This window comes from Lepidochelys kempii, chromosome 7, assembly GCF_965140265.1.
Source record: "Lepidochelys kempii isolate rLepKem1 chromosome 7, rLepKem1.hap2, whole genome shotgun sequence".
In the NCBI taxonomy this organism is placed as follows: domain Eukaryota; kingdom Metazoa; phylum Chordata; order Testudines; family Cheloniidae; genus Lepidochelys; species Lepidochelys kempii.
Genome location: NC_133262.1, coordinates 125,386,194 through 125,407,612, shown reverse-complemented (window position 1 = coordinate 125,407,612; position 21,419 = coordinate 125,386,194). Strand labels below are relative to the sequence as shown.

Here is a 21,419-nt window from a genome sequence, read left to right as displayed (position 1 = left end):
GAGGGGTGACTGGCCGCTGGGGAGTGCAGAGAGGGCCGGGGTAGTTTCTGGCGGGTGGGGGTCTGCGCAGGGGTCCGAGGGGGATCTCAGGGGCAATGATGGGTTGGGAGTGTACGAGGGGGCAGGTGCCAGAGGGGCTGCACCTGGGCCATGGGGCGGGGGTGAGCGGGGGCTGCATGAGAGGGGGTGGGGGAGGGGAAGGTGTGGGGCCAAGCGGGAGGGAGCGGAGGTGGGAGTCGGCGGCTGAGGGGAAGGAGGAGGGGCAGGTGTGGGGCCGAGCGGGAGGGGGCAGGGTGGGAGTGGGGGCCTGAGGGAGGAGGGGAAGGTGTGGGAGTAGGGGCGGAGGGGAGGTGTGGGGCCGAGCGGCAGGGTGGGAGTGGGAGTGGGGGGCTGAGCAGGAGGGGGAGGGGATGGGGAGGTAGGAGGGGAAGGTGTGGGGCAGAGCGGGAGAGGGCAGGGAGGGAGCCTGAGGGAATGAGGGAGGGAGGGAGGGAGGGAGGGGGGAATGTGTGGGGCGCAGAGAGGACAAGACGGCCACATGAGGCCGAGTTTGCTCCGGGTGCCCTGACCAGTGCCCTGCTGTCCCCAGGCGGCCGTGGGGTGGCCGTGGGCCCCATCCTGAGCGCAAGCGCCTCAGACATATTCTGCGATAACGAGAACGGGCCCAACTTCCTCTTCCACAACCAGGGGGACGGCAGCTTCGTCGACCGGGCTGCCAGCGCCGGTGAGTGAGCCGGCGGGTGGGGGCGGTGGCGTGGCCGGGGGGCCAGCCTGGAGCCAGAGCGGCCGAGCGATACCCACAGGGCCCGTAGGAGGCCGAGCTGGGCCCCCCGAGCGTGTTCCCAGACCTGGGCCCCCCGAGCAGGTTCCCAGGCGTGGGGCCCGGCTGACTCCACGCTGCGACTGTAACACGCTGAGCCGAGGGCCGCCGAAGAACCGTGCGGGGGATCGCAGCGGGTTAAGGAGCCGTGTCTGGGGCGTCCACTCCCAACCCGGGCAGCTCCCCCCGCCTCCCTCCCCCTCCCCCTCCCTCTGGGGGGGCAGCTGGCTGCATGCCACGCAGAGCCCCCCACGGTGCCCGGCCCAGACGGAGATGGGGCTCCCTCTGCACTGGAGCTGTCCTTGGCCCCACGCCCAACCAGTCTCCTCTGCTGCCCCGCAGGCCTGGATGACCCCTACCAGCATGGACGCGGCGTGGCCCTGGCCGACTTCAACCGCGACGGCAAAGTGGACATCGTCTACGGCAACTGGAATGGGCCCCACCGCCTCTACCTGCAGATGAGTGCCGGCGGGCGGGTCCGCTTCCGGGTGAGTGTGGGGCACACACGCTGCCGAGGGGCACCGGGACCAGGGCCCCCAGCCTCCCCAGCCTTCCACACCCTCCCCAGGGGCTTGCTGTCCCAGCTCTCCCTGGGGATGGACACTCACTGCCCCTTCTGGGGAGCCCAGAGCCCGGCCAGGCTTAGGGAGCCCCTGGGTTCCAGCTCTGTCAGGCTCTGACCTCCTTGGTCCGACTCCTGGTGAGAACCCCGACTTCTTCCAGCAGCCCCCTCTGAGCCCCCCACCCCCATCCTAGCCCTTTGATCTCCAGCTGGGGAGTATGTCTCAGCCTCCTTGCACAGAGGCGGGGAGATCTCTGTCCCCTGGGGTGCTGGGTGTCAGTGTCCTGGGGACTGGATTTGCCATCGGCGTCTCAAATCTCCACTGATCTGGGGCCAGGCCCAAACAGCCAGGCGACGCCCCACCCTTGTCTCAGCCTGTCCTGAGAGGAAAGAGTCCTATCCCACCCATGGGGGAACAGCGCAGGGGAAACTGAGGCACACCACATTCCTAAAGATATCCCTTGGCACTTCCAGCTGTGCTGCCCAGCCCACCGAGCGCTGCAGCTCCCCCATCACTCCATGGCCCTTGTTATGCTTATAAGAAGCACACGGGCAAAGGCAGTATGCCGCGTTTATTGAAGATACAACAATTAGCATATACATTCTCTCTCTCTCTCATGATTTTCCTCCCTTGGGACCCATGAGGTCTGCACCCTCACGCTGTAATCAATCGTCATCTGACGAGGGCTTGTTTTCTTACATTGTCCTTCTCATCCTGGATCTTGTTCTTTCATCAAGTCTCTCAGGGAGTTGCCCCAGGCTGGTTTTGATCACTGCTACCTTGTCCCCATTGATGGGTGCCCATCTCATCTTTTGAGTCATCAATCTGCCTTCCTCTGACATCTCAAATGGGGCATGTTGCAGCCTCCTGGTGCCCTTGCATCTGTGTCAGGGTTCCCTCCCCACTCTGAACTCTAGGGTACAGACATGGAGACCCGCATGAAAGACCCCCTAAGCTTATTTCTACCAGCTTAGGTTAAAAACTTCCCCAAGGCACAAATCTCTATTTGTCCTTGGACTGAGGTATGCTGCCACCACCAAGTGATTTAACAAAGAACCAGGGAAAAGGAGCACTTGGAGTTCCTCTTCCCCCAGTAATCCCCCCAAGCCCTTATACCCGCGTTCCTGGGGAAGCTTGAGAATAATATCCTAACCAATTGGTTACAAAATGATCAAAGACCCAAACCCCTGGGTCTTGGAACAATGGAAAAATCAGTCAGGTTCTTAAAAGAAGGATTTTATTTAAAAAAAAAAAAAAAGAAAGAAAGGTAAAAATCATCTCTGTACAATCAGGATGGAAAATACTTTACAGGGTGTCCAGATTCAAAACCTTAAAGTTACAGAAAACAGGAATAAACCTCCCTCTTAACACAGGGAAAATTCACATAAAACAAAAGATAAACGAATCCACCTTGCCTGGCTTACCTATACTAGTTGCAATATTGGAGACTTGGATTAGGATGGGCTGGAGAAGATGGATTTCTGTCTGGCCTCTCTGAGTCCCAAGAGAGAACAACCACGTAAACAAAGAGCACAAAACAAACAGTCTCCCCTCTCCCCAGATTTGAAAGTATCTTTTGTCCCCATTGGTTCCTTTGGTCAGGTGCCAACCAGGTTATTTGAGCTTCTTAACCCCTTACAGGTAAGGAGGAATTTTAGGCTACCCTTATGGTTATGACAGTCTGTCTCTGGTTCCTCCCTAGACCATCTGGTTCAGTGATTGCCTTCACACTTATCTCTTAACACCCATTCCTCATTCACACACAACACGGAACGTTTTGAACAGAAACATCAAATTGCAAAGCAGAAGAAAAACAGTCATGGCTACATTATGATCTTCTTATTCTTTATCCTTCATTCTAAATTATACAAAAAATAAATCCTACTACTACCCCTGACCCGTCTGTCCCACAGGACATCGCCACCCCCAAGTTCTCCATGCCGTCCCCCGTCCGCACTGTCCTTGCAGCCGACTTCGACAACGACCAGGAGCTGGAGGTGTTCTTCAACAACATCGCGTACCGAGGCTCCTCTGCCAACCGCCTCTTCCGGTAGGGCCACCCGCCGGGGCAGGGTCACAGGGCGGGCTGCCTACCTGGCGGGGGATGAGAGCAGCTCACCTGCCCACCCAGGAGATGGGCAACATGCCCAGGAGAGCCAGGGGCCACAGCTGCGTGCCCAGGAGGTAGGGAGGGCGGGCAGACTGGATTCCGATGCCCCTGGCGTGGAGGTGTGCTCAGTGCCCAGGAGCCAGGAGGTGTGCCCTCAAGAGCCCATGGGCACCAGCCGCTGTGACGAAGCCCTTTGCAATGTCATTATCAGCCCCTCACTCACAGTGCTAATGCCCTGGGTTCTGTGCAGCAGCCCCTCATTAATTGTGGGGATCGATGGCTCATTAGCACCAAACCGCTCATTTGTCCCAGATGGAGAGTATCAGTGCAGCGACCAGGCCCCGGCTGCCTGTGCGGTGACAGCATTCCCGCAGACGGGGCCTCCTGGGGGCACAGCTCTGCATGCTCTATGGTGCCCCCCGGGCAGTGCCAGCTGGGTCTGCTCAGTGGGCAGGGAAAGGGTTAAGCCATTCTGTGGGGTTTCCCCTCCAGCTGCTGGCTCTACTGCTGGTTTCTGGGGGGCGCCCTTGCTTTGCCCCAGCCAACACACTGCTGCGGGTGAGCTCCCCGCCAATGGCGTCAGCCAATGCCAAGAGACATGTCCTGGCCGTGGGCACAGAGCATCCCCCAGCCAGGTTACCCCTCCCCTCTGCTCCCACTGCTCTGCACAGCCAGATGGCATGGGCTGAGCCCGGGCCCCACATCTCCCCTCATGTCCCTGGCCCAGCTCCCAGGATGGATTAGCTCCCTGAGCCTGCCCCTGAGCCTCCCCCCCATGCCCTCCTTATCCCATTGCCCCCACCCGCCCCCTGTTCCCCACACCCTCTCACAGCAGCACCTCTGGGCTCAGGCCGCATCCTGCCATTTGCTGTGTGGGAGGACGGGCCCCACGGCCAGGCCCACACAAATCCCACTGCCGGATCAGGGCCTCAGCTCTTCAGGTCAGGGCTGTCTCTCCTGCGGGGCAGTGCCCAGGGCCCAGGCTGCCCAGATACAATAGCGAGGTCAGCCTCAGCCTCAGCCCCAGGGGCAGGCTGACACGGCATGAGGGGGAGTCAGAGCCCTGCACCCCCACTTCCTGCGATTCACCACGACTCTCAGCCGGCCGGTAGAACAGAAGGTTTATTAGAAACGACAGGAACACAGTCCAGACCAGAGCTTGAAGGCATAAACAGGACCCCTTAGTCAGGCCCTTCTGGGGGGCAGGGAGATTAGACCCCAGCCTTGGGGCTCCCTCCTCTTCCCCAGCCAACTCCCAAAACTGGAAACCCCTCCAGCCATCTCCCCCAGCCTCCCCGCAGCTCCTCCTCCAGCCTTTGTCCAGTTTCCTGGGCAGAAGGTGTCACCGCCCCAACCCCCCTCCTGGCTCAGGTTACAGGCTCAGGTATCTTCCCTCAAGGGAAGTCTCCCCTCCCCAATGAAACTCCCCTGCAACATTCCCAGGTTAAATCTGCCCCACGCCCTGCTGTGTCACACAGGCCCTGCCCCATTTCAGAGGAGGGAATAGGGCCTGCTAAGTCCCCACAGGGCCACCCTCCGACCCCAGCCATTCACCCACACCAAGGCCCATCTGGCTCTGCTGGATCCTGGCACAGTCTCTCCATCAGGGGCTCCGAGCCCCTTGGCCACGGCCTGAACCTGCCTGGTGCTGAAGGGAGGCGATGCTGTGTGTGCCAGGCAGGGCTCCTCGCCAGGATGCAGCACTGGCATAGGCTCTCGCCCGACAGGGCTGCACCCTCTGCCAACCCTGCCCCTTGCAGCCCAGGGACCCTGCGTGGAGCCAGAGGCTCGCTGTGGCAGGGGGTCACGTGGCCAGCAGACATGGAGGGGTTTGGGCAGCCGGTGGGGTTGGGGGCCCGGGGCCTGGCTCTCACCCTCGTCCCCTGCAGGATCGTCCGCAGGGAGCACTCGGATCCCGTCATCGAAGAGCTGAACCCAGGAGACGCCATGGAGCCCGAGGGCCGGGGCACTGGTGAGTCCTCCACACTGCACTCCTGCTGTCGGGCTCCCCTGACCCCCAGGGGCTGGGCCAACCCCGGCAGGGCCAGGTGCTGAGATGTCCCCAAGCTGTACTGCCTGGGGACCCCTGGGTGCTGCGGGGGTCAGTGGGGTGACACATGAGTCAGCCCTGGTCAGCAGGGGGCGCCTGCAGGGCTGGGTGGGGAGCTGCAGCCGCTGGGCGGGAGGTGAAGCAAGCAGGCGAATCCTGGGTTGGCTCCGGGTTGCAGGCGGCTGGATCAATGGCTCCATTGTTGTCTCCCATCCCTGCCCCAGAACAGCAGGGCCCTGGTCTGGCCCGGCCCCTCTGCGCCCTCATCTGCCCAGTGACGCCGTCAGTTCCTGGGGGTCAGGGTCAGGGTGCTGCCCCCTCGATGCGGGGCCCCAGGGAGCCAAGCCTGGCACAGGTCAGTGGCTGCTGATGTAACCCCATCCCCAGGGACCAGAACCTTGGGGTGGCTCCGTGCGTGCTGCAGGGTGACAGTCAGGAAAGTTGAAGAGGCTACTGACAGGCAGCATGATCTAGTGGTCAGAGCATGGGGGCCTGGGAGCCAAGACTCCTGGGTTCCATCCTGAGCTCTGGGAGGAGCGTGGGTTCTAGGGGGTCAGGACTCCTGGGTTCTACCCCTGCCTCTGACACTGACTCTCTTTCATCTTAGGCAAGGAACGGCCCTTTCTAGCCAGGGCTGCCTCCCCGGCCGCTGTCCCTCTGGGCTGCCTGCAGCCCGACCGACCGTGGCTACTGGGCGTGGGGTGGATCATCCCTGCAAGCCTGTGGTCATCTGAGCCGGTCCCAGGTGCAGGCTGCACCGGGGCTAGGAGGGGCTGGCGTGAGAGACGGGCAGAGCTGGGCCGGGGAGGTGGGGGATTGCGATGGGGGCTGACCCCCAGCCCCTGCTGTCGTTGCAGGGGGTGCAGTGACTGACTTCGATGGCGATGGGCTTCTGGACCTGATCCTGTCCCATGGCGAGTCCATGGCACAGCCACTCTCAGTCTTCAGGGGCACCCAGGTGCGTTGGGGCCCCATGCTGGGCCACAGTGGGGCTTTGCTGTAAAGACTTTGTATGACTGCTGTGCGTGCCTCAGTTTCCCCTTGCCACGGAGTCACAGGCTGGGGGTGCAGGCACCGCTCTGAATGAAGTCGGGCAGGGCTCTCGGGCAGCGTGGCTCCCCTCAGGACACACGCTCACCAGGGCAAGAAGCCTCCTGGGCGTCGGTGCTTCCTGGGCCTGACTTCGGAACGTTTGGCCCTGTTCACCCTGGGAGCTCCCGGCAGCGAGTGCCCCTGGATGGGACCCCTGGGGAAGCCTCACCCGCCCCCAAAGGGCCCTGCCCCCCACTCCGCAGCCAGCCGTGACTCTCAGCCAGCGTGTGACACAGACGGGTTATTAGTCGTTGGGCCCCCAGCGTAGAACAGAGCTTGTGAGTGCAGAAATTGGGGACATTCAGAAAAGTCCATTGTTGCGGGGGGATCCAGAGCCCTGGGCCCTCTCCCCGGAGACCCAAACCAGAAGACTGACTCACTTCCAGCCGCCCAGCCTCAGACACGCCCAGCTGCCCCCACCCACCCCCAGTCCTTTGTCTCTTCCTCTTGCCGGGGGACAAGCTCTGGCCATCAGTTGCCAGGATACAAAGTGCCAGGTTCTCTGTGCCCAGACAGCCAATCAGCAGTCACACCTGCCCTCTTGGAGTCTCTGCAGCCTAGATACTTGAGTAACACACGGGAAACTGAGGCACACACCGAGTATTCAGAGTAAACATTAAGCACATTCCCACTGTGTCACCCCGCTTCCCCCCAGACGAAGTCTCTGGCTCTGCCCTATTCAGCCTGGTCCCCGGGAGTGTGTCTCCCCCAGCCGGAGGCTCCCTCCCCCTGGGGCAGTCTGTGACCCCGGGTCAAGGCTGGGGAGTGTGAGCAGGCTGTAGCCACATGTCCAGCCACATGTCCAGATCATCCCCCATCAGCACCTCCGCGGGTCACTGATCCTGCACCCCTGCCTCTTGGCCCCTGTCTCAAGTAGTTCTTCACTGAGGGGCCAAACACCCCCCCAGGGCGCAAGATTCGTGGGGCACTAACTGATCTGGGCCCCCCCATTGGGGCTGTGCCAACATCACCCCAGCACCTGTGTCCAGAACCTGCCCTTTCTTCCCATCCACCCTCTGGGGACAAACTCGCCTGCTCCCTGCGGGTTGCCCTGCGCAGCCTGTACATTGATCACACCAGAGCTTCCTCCCAGAGCCACAGCCAGGCTGTCCCGTGGGGAGCTGGAGTGCCCCCGCCGGGCTCCTGCTGAGTTAACCGGTCATGGGTTCTGCTTGGCTGCTGCTTCCATAACCCTGGGGTGTTTTGCCTACAGAAATTACATCACAGGTCTCTGAGGTCCCTTGGAGGGGGTCGGCCGCATCCACCGTCACCCCTGGTTTGGGCTTACTAGAGTCCTGCTTCTGGGGCACCCCTGGGTGGCCCCTCTTTGGGTCCCCGACCTGGGCCAGTCCCTCCATGCCTGGCCCTGCTGCCCACGAACTGCTCTGCCAGCCTGCCTGCGCTGTGCAGATCCTTTGGCTTCCTGGCCGCTAGCCACGTTTTCCGCTCCGCTCCCCCCGCCTCCAAGCTGTCAGGGGCCCCAGGTCACGGAGCTGCTCCAACCCCGCCAGGCTGCACCCCCTGCAGTGTGGTGACCTCAGCTGGGGGGCGGCTTCCATGCAGGTCCCCCCCCGGGGCCTTCTGCACACCTCAGAACTGTGTCCCCTAAGCCTCGGGGTCCATTCAGACCTGAGCAGCGGAGCCTGTTTGACCTGTTCATAGCCGCAGAATGGATTCCATCCACCTGGCCATGTGCTCCTAGCGCTCTGGGGCTGAGGAAGGGGTGACAGAGCGGAGCTGGGCCGCAGGGTCCCTGAGTTCAATCTGCAGGTGTTCCCAAGGGCAGTGAGATCGGCATCTCAGCCCCCCACTGAAACTGGAGCACCAATTGGGGAGCTAGGCTCCCTGCGGAATTGGCAGCCTTTCCCCACATACCCATTGGTGGGGCCTCTCTCCCCTCGGCTCCTCCAGCTCCCGCTTCTCCTGCTGCTCCACCTCGTGCTTTCGCTCCTCCGGGTCCTCTCACCCCTTTGCTCTCAGCTCCCCATCACTCCGGTCAGACTGTCAGGACCCAGGTCGCGAGGACACCCCCTGCGAGACGGGGGACCCAGATCGCACGGAGGCCCTGCTGCTGCGCGGGCTGCTGCCTCTGCTGCTCTCAGACCCTCCTAGAACCTGCTTCCTGGACTGATCGTCCTTCTCCAGCCGTCCCAGCGGCTGCCCGCTTCCCCCCACGGAGCCCCCTCTCCCTGCAGAGGCTGGCAGTGCCCCCAGGGGCAGGTCACACGCCGTTTTCCTGCTGTTCCTTTTGGCTGCTCTTGTTTCCTGGCTGCCAGTCACTTATGGCAAAATACTTCTGATGCGTTCAGCAACCTCCCATCCTCGTGGTGCCTTCCCCAGCCTGCCTCTGCTCCCCCATCACCAACCCACAGGGCTGGTTTTCTTCAACAGCCCGAGAAGGCCCCCTTCAGGGAGCCAGACCCACCCAGGGGCTCGCTCTGTCACTAGGGGAAGCCCCTTGGCTTCATTGCCTCCTTGGACCGAGCCTTCAGCACCCCTGGGTCATGCTGTGAGCTCCCTCCAGCGAGTCCACCTGAGAGAGACTTGGACCCCCAAGGGGCGCAATGCCCCCCACCTCCAGCCCCTGCAGGGCCGCAGCCGGCACGGTTACAGCAGGAGGGTTATGAGGGGCGTGGAACAGAGCTAGGCAGGCCTTGGGTAGCACCGAGAGCAGGAAGTTACAGCCTGGCCCACACACCCAAGTATCCAGCCCTTCTCCACCCCTAGGTGACAAAGCAGCATGGGGGGTGTCACGGAGTCCCCGAGTGATGCTCTGGAACTGCTCCCTACGAAGCCAGGCAGGACTCTGGGGGAGCCTCCTCTTTCTGAGCAGCCTGTCTACAGGACTCACAGCTCACCTCACACAGCTTCTACCTTCCTGGGTCTGACCGCGGAGCATTCAGCCTCCTCTGCCCCTCCGTGCGCTTCCCCCAGCGAGTCCGCACAGGCGGGGCTCCTGGAGAAGCCAGAGGGTCCTGCCCCGCAACTGCGCAGTCAGACGTGACTCTCAGCCAGCCAGTAAAACAGAGGTTTATTAGATGACAGGAACATGGTCTAGAACAGAGCTTTGTAGGTACAGAGAACAGGACCCCTCAGTCAGGTCCATCTTGGGGGGCAGGGAGGCCAGAGCCCCATGTGGGCCTCCCTCCATTTCCCCAGCCAGCTCCAAACTGAAACTCTCCAGCCCCTCCTCTGGCCTTTGTGTCTCTCCCGGTGGGGAGGCCACCTGATCTCTTTGTTCTCCAACCCCTTCAGTTGGCACCTTTGCAGGGGAGGGCCCCAGGCCATCAGTGGCCAGGAGACAGGGTGTCGGCCATTGTCTGTGCAGACATCATCACACTGACCCTCTCGGGCTCTGCAACAATCACACCCCCTTATCCCCCCACCTAGATACTTAAGAAATGCCAAGGGGAAACTGAGGCACCCACCCAATATTCAGAGAAAACATTAAGAACAGTCCCACTTCTTCACAGGGGGAAACTGAGGCACACAGAGTATTCATACAAACTATTCCCAGAAAATCCCCACCCCGCTGCCCGATTCGTCTCACCCGTCTGTCCCCTGCAGGGTGCTGGCAATAACTGGCTCCGCGTCATCCCGCGCACCCGCTTCGGGGCCTTTGCGCGGGGGGCCAGGGTGGTGCTGTTCACCCGGCGCAGCGGGGCACACCTGCGCATCATCGACGGTGGCTCGGGCTACCTGTGCGAGATGGAGCCCGTGGCGCACTTTGGCCTAGGTGAGTCGCTGGCAGCCTGACCCCTGGTCTGAGGGAAGCCTGGCCCTTGCCCCGGCCCCCAGGAAGCCCTGGGCATCTGTCTGTGGCTCCTGGTTGGAGCTGAGACATGGGGTCAGGGCAGCATTAGACTCCCACGCTGTGTTCCCCAGCTCTGCCTCTGCCCCATAATTGTGACCCACTGCCCCCTACTAGACCAGCCCTGGGCTCCCCCCAGACCTGCCTGTGCCCCTCACTCCCGATCCACAGCCCCCTGCTGGCCCCGCCGTGGAAGGGTCTGTTCCTTTAAAACGCTCTGTCCTGGATAGTCGGTGGCTAACAGATTGGGGGGCTTGGAGGGTCTCATTGTTGGGGTTCAAAGCGTTGGCTGCAGCAAGGTGCCCGCTGCCTGGGCTGGGAGGGGGAGCTGAGCATCCCCTGCTGCCCTCCCCAGCTGCTGCTCTGCAGAGAGGTGAGTGTTTCCATGCCCCATGAGTCCCCGACCCCTCCACGCCTGTTTCCAGCCCAGCCAGGCCTGCGGGGTGAGCAGGGCAGCCAAGCGCTCGGGAACCAGACCGAACAGCGTCTTGGTGCTGGGCCCTCGCCCTGCTCACCCCACTGCCCCCCAAGCTGCTGCTCTCAGCAGGGAAAGGAGGGTCCCCTGGGCAGACAGCAGCTTTCTCTGCTGAGATCTGCTCCCTCTAGTCCTGCTCCAGGCTGGGCCCAGGCCCGCGGCTGCCCGCTCTGATGGCTTCTCCTCTACAGGCCAGGACGAAGCCAGCAGCCTGGAGGTGACGTGGCCAGATGGCAGGGTCGTGGCCCGGGCTGTGGCCAGCAGCGAGATCAACTCGGTGCTGGAGATCCCCTACCCCGAGGGTGCTGAGGGGCAGGTCCCACCCGCCTCGCTGGAGGTGAGTGCCATGCAGCGCACCTGGCACGGAGTGGGGCAGGGCCGGGCCGGGGGCACCTCCCAGAGGCAGGGCGGGGGACGTGGCACAAGGAGCCGACAGGACGCAGACACCCGCTTGGATGGGACAGGCCAAGGGACATGGAGCCTCTAGGCTCACCCAGGCAGGCAAGGCTCAGCCACCCCTGCCAGCTGCCCTGCCCTGTGCGACGCCGTCCCTGGTGTGTGGGCTCCAGAGCGCTGGGGAGTCAGTGCCCCGTGCCCCCTGCCTGGCTGCAGACAGGGTGGGCCCTGAGCCTGCCCCTCACTGACCAGTGCCCAGCAGGGGGAGCTGGGAGGCCTGGGGCAGCCCCTCCCCACACTAATCCCAGCCCCCCGGGTCTCTGCTTCTCCCCTTGATGCAGTGCGGCCAGGGATTCTCCCAGCACGAGAACGGACGCTGTGTTGGTGAGTCGCTGCTTGTGAGGCGCCCGCGGGAGGGGCTGTGCCAGGCAGGAGCCACAGGATCGCTCTGGCTGGGTGGCAGGCAGGCGGGGGACCTTGGGCTGTGGCATGGCCGGGGGAGGAGTTGTGTGCCAGGGCATTTCTGGGCTGCTTACTTGGCAGGGGGGCGGCAGCCTGGCGGGGGTGGGAGGTGGGGCGCTGTTGCATGGCTGTAGGGCAAAGATTTGCTGCAGGGCTGCAGCCTGGCCGGCCTGGGGGCTGCACTCTGGGGGCGCTGGGGCCCCAACCGTGGGGGCTGTCGTGTCTGGGCGGGTGGGGAGCCGTAGCGCCTTCCCCGGAGCCCAGGGCTCACACTGTGCCCTGTCCGCTTCCAGACACGGACGAGTGTGCCGCGTTCCCCTTCGTGTGCCCCAGGGAAAAGCCAGTCTGCGTCAACACGTACGGCGGGTACCGGTGCCGTAGCAACAGGCGCTGCGGCCGGGGCTTCGAGCCCAGCGAGGACGGCACGGCCTGCGTGGGTGAGTGCCGCAGCCGGGGGAGAGCCAGGCCAGCCCCGGCCCAGGGGCGGTTCAAGTCCCAGGTCGCTCTGGGGAGCCTGGGTACCTGTTTCAAGGTGTTTCGCCCCCCCCCCCCCCCCGCAGGCCACGTGAAGCTGCCCATGCTCCTGGAGCTGCTCCAAGCACAGAGCTCCCAGCCCCATGGCCCTGACCCGCCTCTGCCCCAGCTGCCTGCCACTGACCCTCCCTCCCCTCCTCTCTGTCTCTCCTTCTCTGTGCAGCGCAAGTGGCCTTTTTCGGTGGATACCCCTCTGCAGGGAGCCGGCTCTGGGCCTGGCGCCCCCCAACCCCCGTCCTCCCGCTGGGCCTCGGACTCTGCCTTCACTTCTATGCACTTTAACCTTTGCCAATGACCTGTGTGTACGGACTGGACGGTCTCTCTGCCTCTCTCCGTCCCTCTGCCTCTCTGTCCTCCTCTCTCTGCCCCTTTCCCCCACCCTGTCCAATGCCCCTCGAAGCGCTGGCTGTGCCGCGGCCATCTTTGAGAAGGGCACGGAGCCGCCCGGGCCACAGCAGCGACCGTGCTGGAGGCAGAGCCATGTGCCAATCACCCCTTGCATGTTTTCTGAGAAAACAGACAGGGAGGCGCCCTGTGACCCCGTCAGCGCCCCCGTCGTGGGAGCTTGCCCTTAACAGAGATGGATGCTCAGTCGAATCGATTCCGTAGCATGTGCCTGCTGGTTTGGCCTGCAAGGTTTGCCTCACCTGGCCCCTATCTGGGCCACTGAGGATGCACCCGGCCCCGCTCGCTGTGGGGGAGGACGCCCCCCGCTGTGTTTTCTAGCAAATTGACCCCACTGTCTGGAGTTGGACCCGGCTCAGTCTTCCAGCCCCTCCCCAGGGAAGCGACCCAATAAACTCTATCCTGTCTATTTGCACCTGCCTGCTGAGTTGCTTGCGGGGGCTACGCCCTGGCCTGGGGGCCCTGTTGGCTCCAAGCTCGGCCGAGGGCGGGGGAGGGCCTGAGGGCGGGCACCAGCACCCTGGGTGCCTGTGGCCTGGGCCTGCATGGGGTGCAGGTGGTGCATGAGAGCGCTGTCCCCCCACCACTTGTGCTAGGAGGTCGTACCCCCTCTCGCGCCCCAGCAGGACCCCTCGCTGCTCCGCCGATGGGATGGGTACGCAGGTCCCAGGGCCCTGATTTCTGGTCCCCAGGCGGGTGCCTGGCTCTTTCTCCACCATAGCCACCAAGCGGGGCCAGCGTCTTGCTGGCTTGGGGCCCAGTCCCCCGGCTCTGCGCATGTGGGGGGAGGCTGGGGCCCGGGCAGGGTCCGAGAGCCGTGGGGAAGGGGATGGAGGGGGGCGGAAGCAGGAGGGTGGGCATCGGACTCAGCTGTACCGGTCCCAGCTGACGCGAGCCAGCCGCTGCCATGCGTGGGGCTGAGAGCTCGTCCGTGCTGCCCAGCTTGCCCGCGGCGTCGGCACCCATGTGCGGGTGGGTGCTACGGGCTGCCTCCAGCCCCATTAGCTCCTGCTGGGGAGGGGCTGATGGAACAGGGCTGGGGGGAGCTGGGGCTGGGGGGGCCCAGGAGGCTGGCAGGGCTGGGGCAACCAGGGAGCGGCAGGGTGGGGGGCAATCAGGGGGCCCTACAGGACATCTGTAACACCCCACCCCAGCTGTTCTGCACTGGGGGGGCGGAGGAGGTGTGACAGTCCTGTGACCCCATCTCAGCCAATCAACTTTTGGCTCCCGAATTGAATGAGCCGCTCCGGTTTGAAGGGCGATTGGTTGGAAGGGGCACAGTTCGGCAGCCTGCGGGTCCCCGGGGTGCCAAGCGTGAGGCTCAGGGGGCGGGGCTTGCTGGAGCTTCGCCCAGTGACCCCCGCTCTCTCCCTGTGCTCCCCCAGAGGCTGACGAATGTGCCCGGGGGCTGCATGACTGCAGCCAGCTCTGCACCAACACCTGGGGGGCCTTCGCCTGCCGCTGCCACCCGGGCTTCCGGCCTGACGCCCGCGCCGCCAGCCAGTGCCGGGGCGAGTAGCTGGCTGCAGGGTCGGCTGGAGCAGGGGGGCAGGTGGGGCTGGGCCAGGAGCGGGATAGCAGCAGGTAGCTGGGCCCGGGGAAGGGGCTGCCCCCCCATTGTCCCAGGCTGGAGGGCAGAGCGGCCTGGAGGCTGCGGCAGCGCAGGGGTTAATTCGGACAAGGTGCCCAGGGAGCCCGTGCGTGGCCGGGACTGGCACAGGCAGGGCATCTGGGGCCCCCCCCGGAGCAGCTGTCCCTGCCCACCCCCCTGCCCGGGCGTCACACAGAGCTTGGCACCGCCTCCCTGATCCCGCCCAGCAGCCCCCGGGCCTGGCCCGCAGGCAAGGGAGCCCGGTGCCCGTGGCCCCGCTGGGCTCAGTGGGGTGACGCCCTCCCCTTCCCTTTCAGACGTGGACGAGTGCCGGGAGCAGCCGGGCCTGTGAGACCACGTCTGCCACAACGAGCAGGGCTCCTGCCACTGCCGCCGTGGCGTCTCCCTGGGCCCCGACCAGCACCGCTGCCTGCCCCTCTAGCCCAGGGCTGCCCCACACCCAGGGCAAGCCCTAGCCCAGGGCCACCCCCAGCCCCTGCAGCCCCCAGGCCCACGGCCACCCCCTGCAGCCCCCAGGCTGCCCCCGGCCCACTGCAACCCCCGGCCCACTGCAACCCCCAGCCCATGGAAGCCCCCAGCCCATGGCAGCCCCCAGCCCACTGCAGCCGCGGGAGGGAACAAGTTCCCAGCTGCAGGGGCCATGCAACCCTGGCTCCTTCCCCCTCGGGCCTGGCCTCCCCTCCAGCCACCCGCCGGGCTCTGGCCCAGCCTGGGCTACTCACGCCTGGCGCTGCATGAATAAAGCGTTTCCCAGCTAAAACAGTCCTCGGCCCGTCTCTGCAGCCCCCAGCCTGGCTCGTCACACCAACCCCAGGCCTGGGCCGAACATCCTGCCCGCAGAGGGTCGCTCCCTGCCCCCCACCAGGGTGAAGCCCCCTCTCCTCCACACTGATTTTCCATTGTGATTTCCTGCCCCCTTGTTCTTTGTCACTCTGTGAACTGCCCGCTCAGCCATGCCCTGGCCCCCGCTGTCACACCCCCTCTCGGCCCCTTTCCCCTTCTCCTGAATATGCCCCCCCTTCCCCACGCCCCCCGTCTCTTCTGTCACCGCCTGCTGGATTTGTGTTCCTGAGCACCCCGTCCCCAGGTGGCACAGTGTGTGCTGGGGGTGCAGGCCACTGGATCCAGTAGTGGGGGGGCTGTACAGCGCCCTGCACGGACTGCCAGCTGCAGTGCTGCCTTTTACACCAGGTGGGGCCAGGCCCCGCAGCCAGGGGAGCTAGCTCTAGGGAGGAACAGGATGGAGCGGGGCCCCAGGCAGGGAGGGTTACGTCAGCCAGGGGAGGGGGCTGGTTTCCCTGTAGCCTGCTCTGGGCCAGCCCATGTGCCAGCCACATGGCACCCCCAGCTTTGCCCCCAGGGTGCCAGGCCAGGAGAGGCGGGCTCCCCAGCCCTGCGATTGTGGTGTCGGTCCAGACCCGGCCGGCTGCCACCCCCAGTCCCAGCCAGCAGGGCCCCCAGCTGCCAGCTTCCCATGCCCCCTCGACACGGCCCCTGCCCCCTTTATTGTGTGTCAATGGGGGGCAGGGGCCGTTCCCGGTGCTCTGTGCCCCCAGCCTGCTCTCCCAGAGCCCTCTGAGAGCGACATCTGCTCAGACCTGCCCCAGGCCCCAGCCCCCGTCTGCCCCAGGCCCTGCAGCGCCCCCTGCTGTGTAGGGCCGACTCGTATCGCCAGATCCATGGGCCCTTCACTTTGGCCTCTGGTAACATCCCGGCCAGGGAACCTCGCCTCTCACCCGTGGCCCCATTCCCTGCAGCGCCCCTGCCCCTGCCCCATAGGGCCGGGCCTCTCCTCTGTAGCCCCCTCCCTGCCCCCACCAGAGCTGGCCCGGTGAGGCGGGCTGGCTACTGGCCTAGTTCAGCTCACCCCCTGCAGGCCACTGGGTGTGCACCTAGCTCGCATGGCCCAGGACGCGGGGGGCACCTTCCAGGAAAGCTGCCTTGGGGGACGCTGTGACGATGTGACTCAGCAGGGAGGGGGGAGTGTTGACCTGGGAATGTGCCCTGGGGATGGGAGACCTGAGAGCCTGTCACCTGAGCCAGGAGGGGGAGGGGGAGGTGACACCTCTGCCCAGGAATGTGAACAGAGGCTGCAGCAGGGAACCTGCTGGGTGGGTTTAGTTTCAGTTTGGGGCTGGGTGGAGAAACACAGGGAACCCCAGGGCTGGGGTCTAAGCTCCCTGCTCCCCCAGAAGGACTTGACTGAGGGGTCCTGGTTGTACCCACAAGCTCTGTTTGGGACTGTTCCTGTTGTCCAATAAACCTTCTGTTTTACTGGCTGGCTGAGAGTCTCAGTGGATCCCAGGAAGAGGGGTGCAGGGCCTGGACTCCCCCACACTCCGTGACAACTGGTGGCAGCGGTGGGATGTACTGCACCCCGTGAACGGCGCTTCCTGCAGTAAGTGACTGGGGAGCAGTAAAACGAAGGGGAATTGACGGGGACCAGGCGTGCTGAAGATTCAGAGAGAGACGGTTTCGGGGGGCGGTTAACCCCTGGGAATGTGTGACCAGAGAGAAAGACTTTTGCAGTAACAGGGTCCCCCAGGGGATTGCAGCGAGCGGTCCCAGGGGCGGAGGAGTCTGCAGCTCGACCCTGGCAAAGAGTCGGTGACCTCAAGAAGGACGGGCACACGAGGGGCTTTTCCTGGAAACCGTGGGAAGCTGCCCGGCCTGCGAGTGGCCAGCAGGGAGATGTACGCTAAACGCCTGAAGAGCGACCTGGTGGAGCTGTGCAGGCAGAGGGGGCTGCGCATCGGGAGGTCCACCAAGGAACAGCTGATTGCCCAGCTGGAGGAGAGGGATCGCTTGGATGACCCGATCCCTGTCCCTGAGGGAAGCTGCCCGGGGGACGCAGCGTGGGCCCTGGGGCCTGACCGGGCTGGGAGGGGTCAGACTGCTGCTGAGGACATCCCGAGACCCTTCCTACCTATGTCCGGGGGAGGGGTTGGGGGAAGCCCAGCGAATACCGAGGGCACCCTGACCCCGGCACCCAGCAGGGGATCCTCCCGGCGGAGCTCCCCATCCCTGGAGCGGAGGCGGCTGGAATGGGAGAGGGAGATGAAAATGAGGGAGCTGGAGGATCATGAAAAACAACGTCAACATGAGCGTCAGGAGAAGGAGAAACAAAGACAGCATGAACTGGAGCTGGCCAGGCTGAGGAGCAGTGGGGCCCCGGCTGCGGCTGCGGTGAGTGAGGGGGGACCCAAGACGGCAAGGAACTTTGATAAGTGCTTCCTGGCCCAGCGGAAGGAGGGGGAGGACATGGATAGCTTCCTGACGGCCTTTGAGAATGCCTGTGAGCTGCACAGGGTTGACCCTGCAGACAGGCTCCAGTTTCTCACCCCCTTACTGGACCCCAAAGCCGTGGAGGTGTACAGCCGAATGACAGGGCCGGAGGCAGGGGACTATGAACTGTTCAAGCAGGCCCTGCTCCGTGAGTTTGGGCTGACCCCCGAGATGTACCGGAGAAGGTTCCGGAGTCAGCGTAAAACGCCTGAGGTCACCTACCTACAACTGGCCAACCGGATGCAGGGGTATGCCCGCAAGTGGACAGCTGGGGCCCGAGCTAAAGAGGACCTGCTGGACCTAATCGTACTGGAGCAGCTGTATGAACAGTGCCCTTCCGACCTGAGGCTGTGGTTGGTGGACAAAAAGCTCGAGAACCCCCAGCACGCAGGGCAGCTGGCCGACGAGTTTGTGAACAGTCGGTCAGGGGGTAGCCGGGAGGAGCCCCAAAAGAACAGGCCCCCCCCGATGCAGAGAGAGAGTCACCAGGGGGCCTCCCAGCGGGGAAATAGGGAGAACCCCCTCCCAAGGGGAACGCCTGGCGTCGGGCCCCTCCGACCTGCTCGAGGGGACCAACGTGACCTGAGCTGCTATCACTGTGGCCAGAGAGGCCACGTACGGTCCCAGTGCCCCGGGCTCAGGGACAGACTGAGCAGACCCAACCTACCCAGGGTTAACTGGGTAGGGACCCAGCTGGACGAGGGGCAGACGACCCAGGAAAGGGGGGCTGCCAGTTTACCACCTGCTCAGGAGGGAAGAGTACCCCAGGCCAGCTCCACCAGAGGGCTGGAGGCTCTGGACTCAGGGTGCTCAGTTTACAGGGTGGGCGCGGGGCTGTCCCTCCGGAGAGAGTGCCTTGTTCCCCTGGAGGTGGATGGGAGGAAGGTCAATGGATACTGGGATACGGGCGCGGAGGTGACGCTGGCCCGGCCCGAGGTGGTGGCCCCAGATCGGGTGGTGCCCAACACCTATCTGACCCTGACAGGGGTGGGCGGGACCCCATTTAAGGTGCCCGTGGCAAGGGTACACCTGAAATGGGGGGCCAAGGAGGGCCCCAAGGATGTGGGGGTACACCACCATTTGCCCACTGAAGTTTTGATGGGGGGAGACCTAGAGGACTGGCCAAGCAAGCCCCAGGCCGCCCTGGTTGTGACGCGTAGCCAGAGCCGGCGAGGGGCACTGCGCCCTGACCTCGGGGAGGGTATCACACCGGAGGCGCAGGACCCTACCCTGGTGGGGAGGGAGGGCCGAGGGGCACGGCTTAGAGAGGCGGAGGCCTCAGACCTGGCCAGCGAGAGGGAACCGGGCCCCGTCCCTGCCCCAGCTGCTGAGTTCCAGGCCGAGTTGAGGAAAGACCCCTCCTTGCGGAAGCTCAGGGACCTGGCCGACCTCAGGGTGGTACGGACCATGAGGAGAGGCTGCCAGGAGAGGTTCCTGTGGGAGAAGGGGTTCCTGTACCGAGAATGGGCTCCCACAAGGGAAGTAGAGTCCTGTGGGATCAGGAGGCAGCTGGTGGTCCCCCAGAAGTATCGCCGCAGGCTCCTGTACCTGGCCCATGACATCCCCCTCGCAGGGCACCAGGGAATCCGGCGCACCCGGCAGAGGTTGCTACAGAACTTTTACTGGCCCGGGGTCTTTACCACGGTCCGGCAGTATTGCCGATCCTGTGACCCCTGTCAGAGGGTGGGGAAGGCCCGGGACAAGGGGAAAGCGGCTTTGAGACCTTTGCCCATCATAGAGGAGCCTTTCCAGAAGGTGGCCATGGACATCGTGGGGCCTCTCAGCAAGACGACCCGGTCGGGGAAGAAATACATTCTGGTGGTGGTAGATTTTGCCACCCGCTACCCCGAGGCAGTGCCCTTAGCTTCCATTGAAGCAGACACCGTGGCCGATGCGCTCCTGACCATTTTCAGCCGAGTGGGGTTCCCCAAGGAAGTCTTGACAGACCAAGGCTCCAACTTCATGTCGGCCCTGCTCCGGTGCTTGTGGGAGAAATGTGGGGTCCGGCACGACTGGGCCTCAGCTTATCACCCCCAGTCCAATGGGCTGGTGGAGAGGTTCAACGGGACGCTAAAGATGATGCTGAGAACCTTTATGAATCAGCACCCGCAGGATTGGGACAAGTACTTACCTCACCTGCTGTTCGCATACAGGGAGGTGCCCCAGGAGTCTACCGGATTTTCGCCTTTCGAACTGTTATATGGCAGGAGGGTGAGGGGCCCCCTGGACCTGATGAGAGACGAGTGGGAGGGGAAGGCCACTCCCGATGGAGAGTCAGTGGTGGAGTATGTCCTGATCTTCCGAGAGAGACTGGCTGAACTCATGGGCCTGGCCAGGGAGAATCTGGCCAGAGCCCAGAGGAAGCAGAAGGTCTGGTATGACCGCACGGCACGGGCCCGTGCCTACGCCACCGGGGATCAGGTGATGGTTCTCATCCCAGTGAGAAAGAACAAACTACAGGCCGCCTGGGAGGGCCCTTTCAAGGTCGTCAAGCAGCTCAATGAGGTAAACTATGTGGTGGAGCTGTCAAACCGGGCGCACCACCGCCGGGTGTACCATGTGAATATGATGAAGCCATATTATGCCAGGGGGAATGTGGTGTTGGCCGTGTGTGGACAGTGGGAAGAGCAGGGAGATGACCCTTTAGTAGATCTATTCCCTGGGACCAGAGCTGGTTTCCCCCTGGAAACAATTCCCCTCTCGGATCAGCTAACCCCTGCCCAGCAAGCTGAGGTCAGGGAGGTGCTGCATCCGTACCGACAGCTGTTTTCCAACCAGCCTGGACGCACTAATCTGACTGTCCACCGGGTGCAGACAGGGTCACACCCGCCGATAAGATGCTCCCCCTTCCGAGTCACAGGGAAAACTGCTCAGGACCTGGAAAGAGAGGTCCGGGACATGCTGGCTTTGGGGGTGATCCAGCCATCTGCCAGCCCTTGGGCCTCGCCGGTGGTGCTGGTCCCCAAAAAGGACGGGTCGGTCCGGTTCTGTGTGGACTATCGGAAGCTCAATGCCATCACTGTATCTGATGCCTACCCCATGCCCAGGCCTGATGAGCTCCTAGACAAGCTGGGAGGAGCTCGGTACCTCACCACCATGGACCTTACAAAGGGCTACTGGCAAGTGCCGCTGGATGCAGATGCCCGACTGAAATCGGCCTTTATCACCCCTCTGGGGCTCTATGAGTTCCTGACCCTGCCTTTCGGCCTCAAGGGAGCGCCGGCCACCTTCCAGCGCCTAGTGGACCAGCTCCTGAGGGGGATGGAGAGTTTTGCCGTGGCGTATATTGATGACATCTGTGTCTTTAGCCAGACCTGGGAGGACCACGTGTCCCAGGTTAGACAAGTGCTGGACCGACTCCAGGGGGCTGGGCTGACTGTAAAAGCGGAGAAGTGCAAGGTGGGGATGGCGGAAGTATCTTACCTGGGCCATCGGGTGGGGAGCGGCCGCCTAAAGCCGGAACCAGACAAGGTGGAGGTGATCAGAGACTGGCCCGCTCCCCACACCAAAAAGCAGGTCCAAGCCTTTATTGGGATGGCAGGATACTACCGAAGATTTGTGCCCCACTTTAGCGCCATCGCCACCCCCATCACGGAGCTATGCAAGAAGGGGAAGCCAGACAAGGTGGTCTGGACCGAGCAGTGCCAGGAGGCTTTCCGGGCGCTGAAGGAGGCTCTGGTCAGTGGCCCAGTTCTGGCAAACCCAGACTTTGACAAGCCCTTTGTGGTGTTCACCGACGCCTCAGACACGGGACTGGGGGCGGTGTTAATGCAGGAGGATGAAAAGGGGGAGAGACACCCCATC

At 63.6% G+C, this 21,419-nt stretch overlaps 1 protein-coding gene across 3 annotated transcripts in view; it reads left to right on the top strand.

The window, feature by feature from the left end:
* Positions 1-15,090, top strand: part of CRTAC1 (cartilage acidic protein 1) — a 35,555-nt gene extending 20,465 nt beyond the window's left edge. Inside the window, exons 6-15 of one of the 3 annotated variants that reach the window (XM_073354645.1) lie at positions 590-724; positions 1,163-1,308; positions 3,297-3,433; positions 5,383-5,465; positions 6,401-6,501; positions 10,203-10,371; positions 11,113-11,258; positions 11,659-11,701; positions 12,073-12,216; positions 14,627-15,090. In XM_073354645.1, coding sequence (XP_073210746.1) covers positions 590-724; positions 1,163-1,308; positions 3,297-3,433; positions 5,383-5,465; positions 6,401-6,501; positions 10,203-10,371; positions 11,113-11,258; positions 11,659-11,701; positions 12,073-12,216; positions 14,627-14,661 — 1,139 coding nt within the window. In that variant the 3' untranslated portion in view covers positions 14,662-15,090. Of the gene's footprint in view, positions 1-589; positions 725-1,162; positions 1,309-3,296; positions 3,434-5,382; positions 5,466-6,400; positions 6,502-10,202; positions 10,372-11,112; positions 11,259-11,658; positions 11,702-12,072; positions 13,261-14,626 lie in introns of those variants that run through there. The other 2 variants (XM_073354644.1, XM_073354643.1) reach the window with 2 other exon arrangements.
* Positions 15,091-21,419: the final 6,329 nt, after the last annotated feature.